This window comes from Daldinia decipiens (assembly GCF_022478715.1).
Source record: "Daldinia decipiens strain CBS 113046 unplaced genomic scaffold F4813scaffold_39, whole genome shotgun sequence".
NCBI classification, from domain to species: Eukaryota; Fungi; Ascomycota; class Sordariomycetes; order Xylariales; family Hypoxylaceae; genus Daldinia; species Daldinia decipiens.
The window spans coordinates 128,222-144,849 of record NW_026054582.1 but is presented as its reverse complement, the minus strand read 5'-3'; the positions used below and the strand labels follow the sequence as shown (position 1 = coordinate 144,849).

At 46.3% G+C, this 16,628-nt stretch overlaps 4 protein-coding genes across 4 annotated transcripts; 1 reads left to right on the top strand and 3 right to left on the bottom strand.

Moving 5' to 3' along the window:
- Nucleotides 1-970: 970 nt before the first annotated feature.
- Nucleotides 971-2,859, bottom strand: F4813DRAFT_392919 (acid protease; the record flags this gene model as incomplete). The annotated part of the gene is made up of 8 exons (XM_049247342.1): nt 971-1,284; nt 1,337-1,484; nt 1,546-1,640; nt 1,693-1,860; nt 1,924-1,993; nt 2,137-2,150; nt 2,225-2,386; nt 2,451-2,859. 8 exons carry the CDS (start codon nt 2,857-2,859, stop codon nt 971-973), a joined length of 1,380 nt encoding a protein of 459 aa, XP_049096137.1.
- A 672-nt stretch (nt 2,860-3,531) lies between these two features.
- On the top strand, nt 3,532-4,964 carry F4813DRAFT_215868 (uncharacterized protein). The gene is made up of 2 exons (XM_049239726.1): nt 3,532-4,189; nt 4,337-4,964. The coding sequence occupies exons 1-2, from the start codon at nt 3,824-3,826 to the stop codon at nt 4,853-4,855; spliced, it is 885 nt and encodes a 294-aa protein (XP_049096136.1). The 5' UTR covers nt 3,532-3,823; the 3' UTR covers nt 4,856-4,964.
- A 211-nt stretch (nt 4,965-5,175) lies between these two features.
- Nucleotides 5,176-6,734, bottom strand: F4813DRAFT_215860 (glycoside hydrolase family 18 protein). Its single transcript, XM_049239725.1, has one exon. It carries the CDS (start codon nt 6,618-6,620, stop codon nt 5,535-5,537), a length of 1,086 nt encoding a protein of 361 aa, XP_049096135.1. The 5' UTR covers nt 6,621-6,734; the 3' UTR covers nt 5,176-5,534.
- Nucleotides 6,735-8,052: 1,318 nt separating this feature from the next.
- F4813DRAFT_215840 (uncharacterized protein) lies at nt 8,053-12,467 on the bottom strand. The gene has a single exon (XM_049239724.1). It carries the CDS (start codon nt 12,200-12,202, stop codon nt 8,459-8,461), a length of 3,744 nt encoding a protein of 1,247 aa, XP_049096134.1. The 5' UTR covers nt 12,203-12,467; the 3' UTR covers nt 8,053-8,458.
- Between the last annotated feature and the right edge of the window lie 4,161 nt (nt 12,468-16,628).

Sequence of the window (16,628 nt, the reverse complement as noted above, 5' to 3'; positions counted from 1 at the left end):
TCCCGCTCCGCACTGTCACGGGGGTTGATTATCCGCTACATTGTGTATAAATCCCCGGCGGTTGTAGTAAAAGGAAGCGAATAGGTTGGTGTCGAGAAGTAAAACACATCGTCTCACCTTGGAAAAACTCGACGCGTGACCTCTTCGGCCCCCTGCAACGACGCCCCTCATCGTGGCAATTTTATATAGTTCGGGTTCCCTCCTTAAGATCCGGCCTATGATAAAGATGTCCTCCCTGCCCTAACAGTCCTTGGGATCCTGCGCTTAAGGCTTCCTTGGTATTTATCTTGACCGCTAATACCAATGCTGTTTGGCCGTTGCGACGTCTGCTCGCTATGCGGGATTTACGTAAACTGTTCCGGAAAACCATGTAGTGCTTAAAGCAACCAGAAAGGATTGGGTTGGCTTGAAATCTTGATCCGTCTAATAAAATTTACTAGATCTGCTAGGTTATTTTCACTGTCTGAAACTGACCAGAGAAGATGAGGCTATTTCAAGATAACGAGGACAGTCCCTATCGGTGAGGATAGCGCGCAGAATTCACGACACCACGTGCAATGCCTGAACGGAGATTCCCAGCCAAGCAGATCTAGAGAAGCCGACAGGGATGTCGGGAGATCCTGTGCCGACCTTCTGGGACCCCTATTTCCTGGGACCCCTATTTCGGTTATAGCAAGCCCCTCTAAAGTCGACTTACACTTATTCCAAGAATATACATAGCGTCTCGGAACATTACCTACCCAAGGTATATGGCATTGTAATATTCTATCACAGCTTTCTAACTAGGTTAGGTAACTATCTCTCGCGTAAGGTTTCTTTCTGTTTTATTGACGAAGGGGAATAGTTAGATGGCGGACGAGCCTGATTTATGAGTAACAATCTAGGTTAGAATCTAGCCAACACGCCCGCCTTATACTTATTAATGTTGTATTTCGCAAACATATAACCTAAGAGCTGTCTCCTTTAAATCTTAGTAGAACTGGTGGCTCCAGAACTCGATATTTCCAGATCCGATATTCATCATTGCAACAACGTTGGTCAAAAATGTAATTCCCAAGATGTAAGGCCCAGTACCTCCATTGCCGATTCCAGTTTGGCATAGGTTAGTTAGAGGATCCCTCTCCTCCCTATTTAGTAGATCCTTAGGATTAACCCAGAAGGTGGTCCCTCCAATCTGGACCCCAAAATCTGGGGGAATAGCATCGCAGCTTGTAAAGTATGCACCGTAATTCCAGAGGTATGATGCAGGCGGGTCGAACTTCCCATTCACCATTTCAGCTAGGTCTTAACCACAAGATTAGCTACACCTTTAACTATTTGAATAAAACGTATTCACCTGGTGGGAGGTAGATCAACGATGTAGCAGTGTCTAAGATGAACGGATAATGCCCGCCCGTCGTAATTCCCCCAAATCGAAAGGCTGTCGGTACGATGGTATAGAAAGATGGCTTCCAAGAAGTACTATCTCGGTCGATCATATCCGCCTAATTGGTTAATGCGCATGCCAACTCGCGGAATAACTTAGTAGGGTATGAGTTTACTTACAATGATAATAGGGGTCTGGTCATGATCGCTCTTACTAATATCCACTGGTGGCATTCCGCCGATGCTCACGGAACCAAGGGACGAGTTTCTAGCCACTACTATCATATTAGCATGTTTCTAAGAAACATAAAAGAGAAGTTGGCATACTAGCAATAGCCCAATATGGCGCGGTCAACCCACTGGTAACCATCGATGTAAAAAGGGGCGAATATTGGACTGAGAGAAACTGGCTATTGTCGTAAATGTCATCTCCCCAGTAAGCGTTGGTGAGGGACGGGTAGGCGAGCCCAAGGATACCAGATGTAACATTATTACCTAGAAGCTCAAGTTAGAATATTTATAGAAAAAACGTTATCGAGAAACGAGGCGTATACTAACCGTGCCATGTGCCTTGACTAGCAATTGCGATTTCCTGGTCGAAAACCGTTACTCCTGCAAATTCGACGTCCTAGATGAGAAATTAATCAGATAATGGCTACTCCTGTGGATAACACTGGGTACCTGTCCATATGTGTATCCGCGTAGCCTAGATTTGCATAGGATATCCTCCGCTAGCACTTTTGCGATATGTAGGTATTAGAGGTTACTCACCATTTTGCCCAATACTATCTTAAATTATTAGCGTTATCTTGTTTCGATGGCACTTCACCGTTGTAATTCCTTATGGAGTTCTACTTACGGCCCTGTACGCTTTCGCCATCCCCGTACTTAATAGCAAAGTGCATATTAGGTAGAGCCCCCCCAGTGAAGTTGCCTGTGAATGCAGGGCCGAGAGCACATAAATCATCTGATACGGTCTCATTCAGACTTCCCTTGCAGCTGAAGTTGGATCCTATGACCCCTTTAAATATGAAGCTATGATCAAAAACCTAACACGTGAATGGGGGGTTTTAATGTTGACTTACAGGTATCTGCAGACCCTGAATCAATAACAACATCCATTTGCCGCCCGTTGAATGAAGCTTGTACCGCATACTCGGCGGCGTAGTGATTAATAGCTGTGACATTTTCATACCCCTTTCCACCGCTGCTGCGCTGGACTTGACCAAACAAGGTCGCCGCAGAGCGACGTGGTTTGCGCACGTCGTAGGGAACGCGTCTCAAGTCTATGTAGTTTTGGACCGTTCTATCAATAGGGATTGAAGCGAGTGGTTTGGCAAGACGGAACCGGAAACCGGGAACGGAGAGTGAGTGGTCAAAATCCCCAGGCGCAGGGCTTTGGGTATAATTGAGCGAAGACAGCTGGGCAAGAATAGGAGAAGCTAGAGATGGGACTAGGAGCCCGAGCAGAGCGAGCGGCTTTAGAGTCATCATTTTGAATATTGCTTGTACGGTAGTTCTAGAAGTATAAATGGGAAATAGGGTTAATGGAAGAGGTTAAAGTTGTGGTTAGGACTGTCATCTAAGAGTGAGTTCGTCTTAAGACTTATAGAAACCGAGAGGCTTCAAAGTTAACCCTGCATACATGTGTTTAGACCGGGTACATGTACACACTACACATAGTCGTTCGCTTCAACTAGGATGCGATTTGACATCGCCTTACCAATGTAATAAGTAACCTAGGTAGGAAACCGCAATGAAATCAGGAGGAATCTAGACGCGGGTCACTGCAGACGTATAAGGTCATACACTACATAGATAATGTAAGTGATGATGTAGGTACGCTATAGTTATTTCAACTTATTTGCATGTAGCCTCTTTATCACAAGCTATACGCATATGAGCCCGTATAGATGTGACTTATAGAAACACCGTGTCATAGTCATAGCCAGGTAGTTGGAAGTTTGCTTGGCTGAGTTGTACACATGGACTAAATTCAGAGAAGCGATATGTAAGTAGCACAGATACAAGGCATTCGCTTATCTGTCTCTATGTAGTATCTTGCAGTATGCTTTAGGATACATGTAACCGTCGTTCTTCAAGATTCTGTCGCGCCTGTGTTATGTTTGGCATGACTACTCGTAAGTTGATACTCTCTTTCGATGTTGAAGATATAAGTGAGAGTGGCAAAACGCGGGTCGGCAACTTGAACTGCCGTTATGACCGATTAATGGTGATCAAATGGAGCAAGGGTTACGCCGAAATTACCCAGATTACTAGATCACCAGATCTGCAGGGAAGGGTCTTAACACCGCGGAGGCATCAAACATCCCTTCCAAAGACTAACCTCTTATATAAATAAACACCAAACCAAGGCGTGATTATAACTTGTATAGCATGAGGGATTAAGAATTAACAGGCAAATATCTAATAACTTGACAACGTACATAACTACGAGATGGCATCAAACCAACCGGCCACGGCTATGGTCAAACCACTATCGATGATGAAGGAACTGACTCCCTTCGTATACATCTATGAACCCGAGTCCATCGTTACGCAGCAAACTACCCGATTGCGAATCCCGAAGCTCATCTTCGTTGCATCGTGGATGGACGCACAAGACTTACACATTGCCAAGTATATCACGCGTTACCAGGCCATTTATCCTACCTCTATGATCATACTGGTCAAGTTTGTCTTCAAGGGAGCCATGTCTCGTTCTCTTGCACAGAAAACTGTTGGGCCTGCTTTCACGTACCTTCGGTCCCAGCTCGATTCGGGCTTTCTGTCGGCATCCCCAACTGAACCTGAGATCCTAACGGTATGTATGAAAGCACTGGCACAGTAAAATGAGACACCTCTTTTTATTTTCTTTTTATTTCGTTCCCACACTTTTAAAGGACGTGCCTATACGAGATAGGAAGTTATACCTAGGACGTCGCAAACATAGGTACTAACACGTATTTAGCACGTATTTTCGAATGGCGGCTCTGCTACTATACGAACGTTATATGGACTGTTCCAATCTCAGACAGGGCGCCCCTTTCCGCTTCATGTCGCAGTGTACGATTCGTGTCCCGGATTATTTGCCTTTTCTCCTACTTATAATGTAATAATAATCAACTTTCCAAAGGGCTTCCTCCGGTTGATCGCGACTCCGTTCGTCATTACATTTGTTACGTGCCTCTGGATCTTGCACGCTCTAAGATTCATAACTGGCGAGAATTTCCTCTCGGCAAACTGGAGGGTTTTAAACGACTTAGACATGGTTAAGCAGACAAATCGTTCGTATATATACGGCACAGCTGATGTCATGGTTGACTGGAGGCATGTCAAAATGCATGCAAAGCAAGCTGCGGAAAAGGGACTAGAGGTACGAACAGAAGCCTTCGAACGTAGTCCACACGTATCGCATATGAGATCAGATGGCGAACGGTACTGGAGGACTGTCACGGAAACATGGGAAAGAGCAATAACAGGGCAATAGCTGACAAGTCCGGGAGAACTAGAACATATGTATACCTCTTATTTGTACTATACTGCTAGTAGTTATATAACTCGATAGTATACAACTTGAAAGGAGACTTAATTTGGCCAATTACAAGACCAAGTCTAATTATACACGTGCCATCCTGAGGCGGAGGATTAGAACGAGACGACTTCAATCAGAATTAGGAGAAAAGTGTAATGATTGGCGGGATCCTGCTTCTAAATGAGGCGAGTTGGAATTTAAACCGGGACACGGACAGGGCAATGCAGAACTACCCTTTTCTGCTCACAGAAAAAGAGAGATAGAACTGTTCAAAATATTTCAAAATGAAAACATTCACATAAATCTGGTTTCAACGTATTGACCAAGAAAATTAATTAAACTACACGATGCAACCTCGTCCGCTTCTCGTGAACGTAATTGGGGGTATCTATGGGGGATTATTCCAACTCTCCCGAACCTAGCCAGAATGAAACTCCCCTCCTAACCCAGCCTATAGGTATAATATAAATATATGCACAGCAGAGAACTCCTGGGACCCCCTAGGTTATCTTTAGTGGAATCATCGCTTTTGGGCAGCCTACCGAATGCATCATGGGAGTCCCTAAACAAGAATTCCCAACGCCTATACCCGTCAAAATCGAAATTAAATGGAAAATAATCTAACAGAAGCCAGTCATGACTGCCACTCTCGCTGGTGCGCTCGTCGTGTCGTCTGGGCAGCAGCGCTAGTAGATCGCGCAGCATTCCCCTTGGGTAGGCACTTGATATCCTTGGAGATGGTGTCTAGGAAGCTGGGGTTGGCCCAGACCTGAGACATGTCCCAGATCATGATCCCGCCAAAGCTCGAGAACTGCTTGCTGTAGGCGATGATGGGGCCCAAGGCATTCGGCGCCTTGTACGACGCCTTCTCGGACGGGGTCACGGCCGTGGGGCCACCTGGGATACCGAGGAATACCTTGGTGTTGGGGTTCTTGCTTGTGCGCGCCCATTCGTCCCACTGAGCCATGTTAAAGCCTGTCTTCATGGGGTCGTTTGTATCCCGTGTTGAGACGGTATCGGAACCGGGGCCGTTGAAGACTCGGATGTCACATTTGCGGTTGTTATAGAACTGTACCATGACGAAGTCGAAGGCTACGGCCCCGTCTCCCTGCAGCATGGCCTGATTGTTATAGTCTGGGAACGGGCACTGGGGCGCCGCGGAGAGGTAGTATTTTCGGTTGCCACCAGCGTTGGCCTTGTCGATGTTCTCGCGTAATCGCGCAGCGAAGGGTGCCATGTTTGGGAGCGGGGCTTCGATATCGAGATCGAAGCCATCGACAACTGCGTTACCGAAAGGACGGTTACCACCGTCGCTATTACCAGGAGGACCGAACATTGCCCAAATTTGGTCGGCTAGAGATTGAGCATCTTGCGGGCTCGAAGGCCCCGAAGTAAAGGTAGCTCCTCCGATGGATAGTAATATAGTCTTGCCGGCGTTCTGGCACGTGGTGATCTCCTCAGCCATGTTCTTATCATCGGCCATATTTGTCAAGTCCAGCTGTATGGGGTTGAAGCTAGACACGAAGGCCACGGGAATGATGTCAACTTCGGCCCTGGTGCAGTATTCGGAGAGCGACTTCTGGGATTTGCCAGCATCGGTGGCACCAGCTGAATTCTGCCCCCAGTAGATAGCGATATTGTCTGATGCACCAGCTTGGTAGCCAGCGAGGGCCTTGGATGCCCATAGGAGGGAAGTAGCTAGAACTAAACGTGGAAGCATTTTAGTCTATAAAAATCAAATAGGGCGATAAAAAGGTATAGTTTTAGTCTTTAAAAGACAGCCAACTACTATAATATTTCATAGATGAGAGAAAGCGAAGCGGAATAGATGTGCTTCTTTAGAAGAGAACGAGTTATGGAGTAGCAAGGAAGCTCTGTTATGAATGCTGGGGATGACAGAGATGACCAAGCCCAACCACTGGGAGAAGTCTAGGCACTTATATACATGTTTAAGGAGGTGCCAAGGTCAGACGAGAACAGAAGTATAAAACCGCTATGGTAAAGTATGCACTCCAAGATGGCATTAGAGGTTGGAATCCCGTTAAGGGTGCGGGAAGCATTCCAGACGGCGGCAAATTGTTTCCTGCTTGGCAAATCGTCGGCATAGCCGTTCCTCTTGTAAAAGCTCGAGTGCCCCTTCGTGAAATGAACAAGGTCTCATCATGTTGAGGACACACGTGGTACGTCGAAGCCGTTCCCATCAGGGTTATGGGGCCAACATTAGTCGTATGCACTCATGCTTGAACTCCTGGAACCCCATCTTAGCGCCACCTAGCATCAGGTACGAGAATGCTGCGTTCGACTGACCGGGTAGTCAAAATACACACCTTGCCCTGCAATGTTCAGGTGGGTGCAAGTAACCCTCCCTCCGAATATCGAATATCGAATATACTACTAGTCCTGTGGCGCAGACTTACTTTAGAGATTACCAAAGCTACTAGGTTAAGTTAAGTCGAAGGCAATTGCGTAAAAAAAAAACTCTGTACGGATAATATTTCAAGAATGCCAGAGCGTCTAAGCCGTGTGGCTTCAAAATATGTCAAAATTTGGTTACGATTCAGTCGCACGTGGAAACTAAGACAACCAAGACAACCAAGACAACTAGGCTACCATTGCGTAGGTATAATGGTAAGGATGTTGGGGATGCTACTGTTCACCGGACTTGACCGGCGTCGTATCTGTCACTTAGGACGATAGAAAGTAATTAGCGTGTAGCAATAATTCCTAAATAGTTCAGGGCATGGCGCCAACAAAGTACTTAGAGTTTACGGGCCGTGCTAATGGCCTCGAACTCTATGTGATAACTCGGGCTCATTTAGGCTCATCATTCCACGTGAATGTCAGGATTCATGACAGAATTAACTATAACACTAGCCCCGAGTCCCTCTAGAGTGTAATTGGCCCATTCGTTCTAAGGTTTTCTGCACCCCCTTTTTAGACCCCTTTTCGGATTTAGAGCAAGTAGAACAGGAGTCATGCTTCCTGTTTCGACTCGCCTCGTTCGACCATGAGACTGGACAGATATTAACTAGAGGGTAGGTAGTCATTCAACATTCTAGGATATACCATCTGGCGCTCCCAGTCTACTAGTCATGAAAATCGTTAGATCACTATCCGGTATCTCCCAGGTTAGTAGCATTCATCCTTTTACTGCGGTTGCTACTTCAAGAACATAGGCCACATATTACTTAACTTTTGATGCTCAAATTAATTCTATCAGGTCATAACCCTTTGTATCTAAACCAATAATGGCTACTTCGGTGTATGCATCGCTCTGCCACTACCCCAGCCTCGGTCCTTTCTGCATTTACCACTATTTACCACAACCTAAAAATTACATTGTTTATAATATGCTATAACTATATATATACCTATGCCCCCCTTTCGAATACCTTCTTCAAACACCAATGCTGCCTCCCATGTATAATACAATATACCCCATTAAGACTAGTTATAAAACGCCGGCGCGATGCTTAGGAGAACCAAGTGAGTACAGTCCAGTTTCACTTTACTCTTCAGTGCCGTAGAGTATCCCGGGTCCTAGGGCGAGAAGGGCCCCTAAGGCAAAACGCTCTGTCTCCATCGCTCTACTCTATCCATTTGAGCGGGTGGCTGTACTTGCATCCCGTAAGGGGTGCTCACCTGGGCACCAAGTCCGTTGGTAATACCATAGGGGGGTATCGGGCTACCCATAGTTCTACCCGCGAGGTAGGTATTGCCCATCAGACCGTCGCTTGCTCCTATGCTTTGGTTAGGATAGCCACCTAAAGCTGTGCTGGTTCGTGCATAGCCAGTTCCGCCGCCTGTACCATCGTTGAATCGACCAGACATGTACCCCCCCGGTTGGTTTAAATTTGGTGTGCTAAGACTAGAAGGCATCTGGCCACGGAGTATAGCCATCTTCTGATCCTGATCTTGCCTATATCGAGTAGCTTCTTGTTGTTTTGCTTTCTCTGCCTCTGCCCTAGGATCACGTAGAAGAGTCTTCGACCCGCGCGTGCCAAGCACATCAGCAAGCGAATGCCGGTTCGTAAGTTTTCGTGCGTCGCCAACCCCATCACTAAGCAGGTTGCCAGGTGTCCCTTCTTCGCGAGCTTCTCGTTCTGCTTGTAGGCGGCGGCGGCGCTGCCCTAATGTCTCTTCTTCTTCTTTCAGCTGAGATTTTCGCTTATCCTGGCTCTTGTCATCGCTTTCATCCTCCTTAAACGCCTCACCCAGCTGGCTCAAAAGTTCCATTGAAAATGCAGAACTGACGGGTCTGGCTTGAGGAAGAGGATTATCCGCTTGCTCACGCGATCTTAGACGCCGCATACGCTCCCCGAGAGTTTCACCTTCAACCTCCTCTTCCTCGGGAGTGTGTAAACGGAGTTGTGGGCTTATGGCCCCTAGACTATTACTCGTATTGTGGAGACCCTGACCAAGTGTCATCATGCTTTGCCGTTTCATTGAGTTAACCTCTCTTCCTTGGAGCCGGTCACGACGTTGGCTTAATGGTTCGCTATCTTCCAACTCACGTTGTTCCATCAAACCAAGGGGCCGGTTGATCTCAGCGATCGCGGCCGTCATATCATTACCTTGTCCTTTCGCGACCATAAGCAATCCTAACGGCGTATCTTCGTCGTCTGAATTGGCAGCTGGGTTCGCGCTTGGGTCTTCCCACGCAAGATTTACTTTCTTGCCTTTGCGTGCATCACTTTCGATCTGAGCAACCGTATCCATCTCAAGTAGTGTAGAATGCAAGCCGTTAGGGAAAGAAGTAGCAGCCGGTCGAGTGCGTAATTTCTGTTGTTGCTTTCGCATCTGGAGCTCGGCCAACAAAGTCGTCGGGGGTCCATTATATACCAGCTCCTCGTCACCTTCTCTATCTTCATCGGCGTGATTTGGTACCGCTTCGCCGTCGATAGAACCAGCTGAATATTTCCTTTCCTCATCTTCTTCTTTAGTGTCTAGACCACCGTTGATCTTCGTACCTCCGGCGATAGTATTTCGGCGCTCCTCTTGAGATTCGGAATGTCGACTAAGAGCACTCAGCTTTCGGAGGTGTAGAAAAGAGCTTCGTTTCTTAGGCTCTAGCAAATCGGTAGCGCTAGCACGTTTCATATGTGACTTGCGTTTCCTTTCTGTCCCGTATACCTCTGATCCTAACGTGCCTGCGAACGCGTGATCTGTAAAAGCAGAAACAGGCGCCTTAGCAGAAGCGTCTAGGATACTGTCTAGGGTGGCCATTGCAGAGCCATCTTTAAGCTGGATAGTAGGTGATGGCTCGGAAGGTAGGTCGAAAAAGGCACTAGCACGTAGCTGTGGTGGTAAGCCGTCGAGATTAGGTACCTTCGACTTCCGCTTCTCTGGATCAAGAGCCGAAGTACGGGACCCATGCACTTCGTCATTGCCGGACTGAGAGAGAAATTGAGAGTCACGTTGGCCATTCGTAGCCTGTTGGGTTTGCGGGTCTGTGTCCGAAGCAGTCAGCGGCACAGGGACGAAAGATTCGGTGGTAGGCCCCATGGGTTCGAGCGGAGGTTCGGGCAAATACTCTGGTAGCCAAAGGGTGCCAGATTTGCGGTTCGGTTCCGACATTTTGCTCAGGATCTGCGATCTACGAGCGTCCCGCGCTTCTGCTTTAGGCTTTTTGGAGAGCTTTTGTGGCAAGTTAAGCATTAAAGGAACACGCGCTGGGTAATAAAGCATGGTCTGGCCTGTTTCGGGATCCATGTACGACTTTGGCCTAACGGTTGGTGGAGCGATTGGTCTAGATATGGTGGGTTTCGAATAGCCTGGCCCCTCTTGTATCCTTGATATAGCAGGGTCTAAAGGTCGTAGGAAGGGGGCAATTGTTGGACCGTTCGAGAACGAGGGCATAAATAGCGAATCCTCCAGGTCAACGTCGGATGGGCAATATGCTCCATCAAAATCTGCGAATGCTCTCTCAGCCTGCTCATACGTGCCAGTAGACCCAGCAGTTTGAGGCCTGATATCATCACTATTATGGCCATATCCCTCTTGTGTCTCAATAACACCATGGTTCCAATAATCATGGCCGCTCGACATCCCGAACTGTTCTGCATTAGGCGTAAGATCGATGTCCCCCATCTGGGGTATTCGTAATGTCTCATCTGCCGGTTCTTCGGCCAATTTATCAGCTTCATCCATAGCCGCTGGTGTAAGCGTAGTAGGCTCCATCTCAGCAATATCTGTTAAGGTCGGCTTAGATACCGACTTAACGCTCCGTGTAGAAGTCTTCCCAGGTCCGTGCCTCGATATGACGTTACCAACCTCAGATTCGGGTCGCGATAGAGGACCAGAACCGGATCGCATCCGCGTTGGATTAGAAACTAGGGAAGGGTCTGAGGACATTATAAATCCAGCAGAGGAGTAACCCCCGTAGCGTACCGCGCTACTAATATCTAGTATAGAGCTGGTGGTTGAAAGCGGCTTAATCGCAGAGAAAGACACAGGTTCGTTGTTTTCGGGAATCGAGCCTATGCTTACGGCCAGGATTGATGACCGTCGGCTTTCGTTGCGTTTCTGTTCGTCGTGTAAATCTCGAATTGCACCCTCGATTGACGAAGTCATCGACAGCTTTTCAGCTGTAGCCTCTAACTGGGCAATATTATTCGCATAAGAGACAGTCCGTGGATTTAAATCGGGAGTAGGATGGCGCAAGGAAACACTTTTTGTAGAGGCAGTGCGAACAATAGGTTTCGGCTGAAGTATTATAGGCTGTGGTGGTTCTTGCTGTTGATGTTGAGACAACGTCTTGTTTACTAGTGACTCTCTAGTCGAGGCATCATTAGTCCCCTTCGAACTTGAGTATGCAGTGTTGACATAATTCGACGCGGATTTCTCGGAAGAAATTTTATTGGAATTTGGGCTAGAACCGATGTCGTCTGGCCGTGGGCTAGACGAAGGAGACGAAAAGGCAGTGTCAGGAGATAAAAGACCGTATTCGTTACGAGTGTTACCTGTGGCTCGTGCCGATGACAACGATTGGACCATGTCGCCGATGCTCATGCTAGCCCTGGTCTTGGTTGTGGCCGTGCCAGCAGCTAACTTATTGTGGCTCTTCCTCCCTTGAGAAATATTTCCGAACACATCACGGCCTTCACTTTCAGCACCTACCCCAATTCTCGAATAGGTATCGCTATCCATTGAAAGAGGAGTAAAAGTCGATTCGATAGTTGTGAGGAAAGGCATGGGCGACGAGGAGCGCGCTAGCGAGAATGGTGTTGAAGGTGATGCGCCACCATTTCGATCGTCATCGTCATTATCGTTCTGGGAAACCTCGCCATACATCACACCCATATTCTTCGACTAGTATTCCTGTCCCTAGATTATCCTAGGAGATGTACGATGAAGCTCAAACAGGGCTATGATTAGAGAGGGCAAATTATATAAGTTAGTAGCGGGTAGTCAACCGTAATATATCGCGAGTTTTCGTTGCCCGATACGAGATACGAGATAGCTCAAGCAGAAAGCAGAGAAATATAGCTTGGATTTGGATATAGAATATAGGGAAAGAAGATAAGGGTGAAAATAAGCGGTAAAAGGAAGAGGTTTCCGCCGATCTGACGAGATACAGTTGCAATACTACCTACGTAGATAGCAAGTAGAAGCAATCCAAGAAAGTAAGCAGACGAGGCAGAATAGATGAGGGCGATAAGCTGCCCCTGGACAGGACAATTCCCAGATGAGATAGAAGCAACGAAAAGAAATATTGGAATTAAGGAAAAAAAAGTATTTCCAATCCAATCCTAGCCCGCCGATGCAGTGATCGATGGTTTTTTCGTTTTTGTTTTTTGGGGTTTTTTTTTTCAATCAATCAATTAATTTTCCATGATCACTAGGATTAAGACCGGGCCATTATCCTTGTCTGGTTGGGTGGTGTACTCTGCGTTCTCTTTGGAGCTGGCGCTGCGACGTATAGGAACTGAATTGGACGAGAGAAAGAAAAACGGCTCGGCGGGTCGCATAGGACATAGGAATATGGGCGGAGAACGGCAGATGGTGGTAGTATGTGTAAGAGCTGCATGCCGCACAGAAAGCAGCAAAGATCATGGAAGATAGAGAATTGCTTATTGTGCCTGAATGGACAGGATACACCTTCCTGTATACATTATCTATATACTTCTATCGTACCTTATCTTGAGTTAGATAAATGATTTACCTAGGCCAATTCAGAGACCATGTGACATCTATCCAGTGGCATCTTGAGTATATAGGAGGTAGTTACCCCAAAACCTTGATTATCACCTGCGTTGTTGCTACTTGCCAGACATAACAAGTTTAGCGGTCCGGATACCGTACCCATACCCAGTCAGCCAGCAAGGTCTTTACTATATTAGGTAATGTGCTTACAGGGTATACCTGGACCTGCAGATAACCAACGGGTCGGGGAAGATAAAAAGACTTCTTGCATGATATATTTACTAAAACAGTAAAATATTCCCTTTCCTTTTAATAATTGAACATGTTTTACGCCGATAGTTATGTAATATACTTAAATAGCATGAATTCCCGTATTAACTAGTTAAATATTTAATAACGCTTTTATAAATACGAAAAGGGGCGGGGCAAATTTATTTCTTTCACAAGACATTTTAGTTGATGGCTTGTTTAACCCACTTTTCCATCTTTTATGTACAATGCTATCCCGTCCGGTACCTGTCTTCTTTTTTATTAAGTATCTAAGTACTTAAATACATTACTTGAGCCTCGTTTTTCACTCTCAACATCTCAAAAGCTTTAGAGACCAGCTTCATAAGCTATTCTCACTATTAAAAGCATAGAAGAGGGGTTGTTTAGCCCGATCGATCCAAGCTTTAAGATCCGTTTACATGCTACTAACAGCATGCCAACCCAGATCTTCGAGCTGCAAAATAAGATACGTCATTACAAACCTAGCGCAAGGGTGGAGTCTCTCGATTTTTATCCTCAGATCGTCAATTGTAAGATCTAGAACTACCTAGGTACTTAACCTATACATATACATAAAGCGCCGATCTTGTCGTAGCTTCCGCATCCTTAGAACTTCAACGTCTACTTAAGATAAACCTAACCTAGGAATTTCTGTATACCCAACAACGCTTTAAAGCTCTTAGGGAATGTGTTTTTTATTCTTCTTTTAATCGCCTCTAGGGCAGACCAAAATATATCCTTTTTCCTTTTGCATGGGCGATCTCCACGATAGCATCTAATTATAAACCGTGCAATTAATAGCTTATCATCCTTATGGTTATATGATATCTTACTTAAACAGCGCAACTACCGGTATCACAGCCTAATATCACGATGCCCTGTCACCTCTTATCAGAAATGCGGCATAACCTAAGACATGCATATGCATGCAGCATGTGATAGCGACGGGATGCCGTTTTGGGCACAAGGTAATTTGAAATTATGGCGTTCTGTACAATCGCGTGCGATATTCCAATATTGAGACGCCACAGAATAGAACGTGTTCCAGAGCTTTTGTTGACTTTTGTGGCAATAAAATGTGGCGGCAGGAAACGCAGCATTTCGATTGAGGAAGCGGCTCGCAAACCCAAAATTAAAGACGGTAAATTTATACTGAGCTCTGCCTTTCATTCCCGTATAATATTTTAAAGCCGCTTCATCCGCGTTAGCCAGGTTAGATGATAATCTAAGGCCACTGCATTACAGCCTTACCAAGGCAGGCCATCAGCGCCTACATGTAAAAATATATATCTTGGCGTATCTATACATGTAAGTAGCCGTTACATCTGACCAGCCTTATGTGATAGCTAGGTACGTACTGCTTCTCATGCAGATCGGCCAGATTATCAGCCAAATTACTACTCAGGTATCCTGCAAGAATAAGCGCCTTCAACGCACAGCCATCATAGATTTTTATAATAACGAAAACAGCTTCGAACCAAGACGCTCAGCTGGTGAAAACTTGCTACCTACTCTTGACCATCGAGATCAACATTGAGACACCGTGTCGACAAATACAGTCGTACGCGTGTGAAATTAAAAAGTCGTACGGGGGACTCGTTTCGGCTTCCAACAGTTAGAGCCCCCAATCGTGCAACTTGGAAGTATCCAGCAGCCCCTATTATTGAGATCGTATTCCTCCACTCTCATCTCCCCAAACGAGCTGTCATCTTAGGCACCGCATCCCGCGCATGCCTACGTCCCGTCGACAAAGTAAGACGGTAAGCTATGACCATCGCATCTGTTCCTGTGACATTGAACACGTGCATCCAGAGAAAACCCCAGGTTCCAGCTTGCGAACCGTGTAGGAACTCCGAATGCCGTGTCTATTGGGTTAGGTACCCAGTTTAGTTGTAAGTGCCCAACCATTCAATCTCGTTCGCTAATCAACGGAACGGCTAAAAATACCTTGCCCGTTCACATATATGTATGCGGTAATAACATACTCTAACCACCCAGACACGTCGGTGTAGTGGTATTGGGAGTTAGCTATAAAAGAGATTACCATCAATAGATAGTTGTGGATCCCACACTTAGACTCTGGCTGTCGAAGTTTAGTGTCAAAAGTAAAAGGAAGAAAAAAAGATATATAGAGAAGGGAGGAGAGGAAATGATAAGAACAGTCGCGGAGTTAGCGTTGCACATTCCTCTCCACAGATCTCCCTTGCGTAACCATAACACGGAGCACGATAGCGCGCCGGCCCTAGCCAATGCGGTTGCCGAGCTATGTTACCCCGGAGCTGCACGAGGCGGTCCCGAACAGTCGGTGAAAGTATCGAAGACTTGGCCGTCCTGTAGCTTGTAATGTGATTATTAGAGGAGCCAATAATGAAGATGCAATTCTTGGCTCCTCTCCTATTTATTATTAGGGCTATATCATAGCACAAGCTTCATTTGTCTTTTGTCTGCGATGGAAGGCTAGCCCGGCAGCCAAATAAGAGCTCGGGCTATATAGCACGTAGAAGCCTTCTTGGGTTGAAATGCCAGAGGCGGAGAACAACTAAATCTGGACTAACACCACGAGTTCCGTGGAAATCGGAGTAGGTAATAGTAAAGATCTTCAAACAGCGAACCACGCGCACAAGTACTTTAATACTTTCTCTTACTACACGTATGAGGCATGTATTGAAGAGTGCAGGCCTCGATCCAACCCAACAAAGTAGCTATATCCGGTAGGCCTGTTCGTACGGTTAGTAATGAAAAAGGGGAGTTGAGCCGAATTTCGATATATGTAATACTGGACCCGCACGAGGACGGTCATGCGTACTACATAGCATGTAAGTAAAAACACGTTGAGCAGATGCCGGTATCGTGAGCTACTGTGCATGCAAAGCCGGACACGGACCAGTTGAACTATTCGATACTTACTATTGAGCGAGACACCCGATTTCTCTCAAGCTCTTATCGATTTCCTATATCGTTCGTCCGGAGCAAAGGTTAAATTCGGCCAACCCATCCAATCCGGTCCCAATTCGAGGAATCGGGCGCCGGCTAGGGGCTGGAACCTTGAGCGTACGTATTATATGATGTCAAGACTTTTGGTGTTGCATTTATTCACCCCTACCTATCGATGTGATATCCAGCATATTCCACCTGCTACATGTTAACCTAGATTAGTGTATACTACATATCCTATATGTACCCCGTCGCGCGGGCAGTAAAATCTGGGGGAACGTACCAGAATACCATGTAGGCAAAACTTCATGCTCTCGGGGTTAAGAGATAAGACCACTCAGGAGATACTCAATAACTCCTCTGCTCCTTTTTAGAGGCA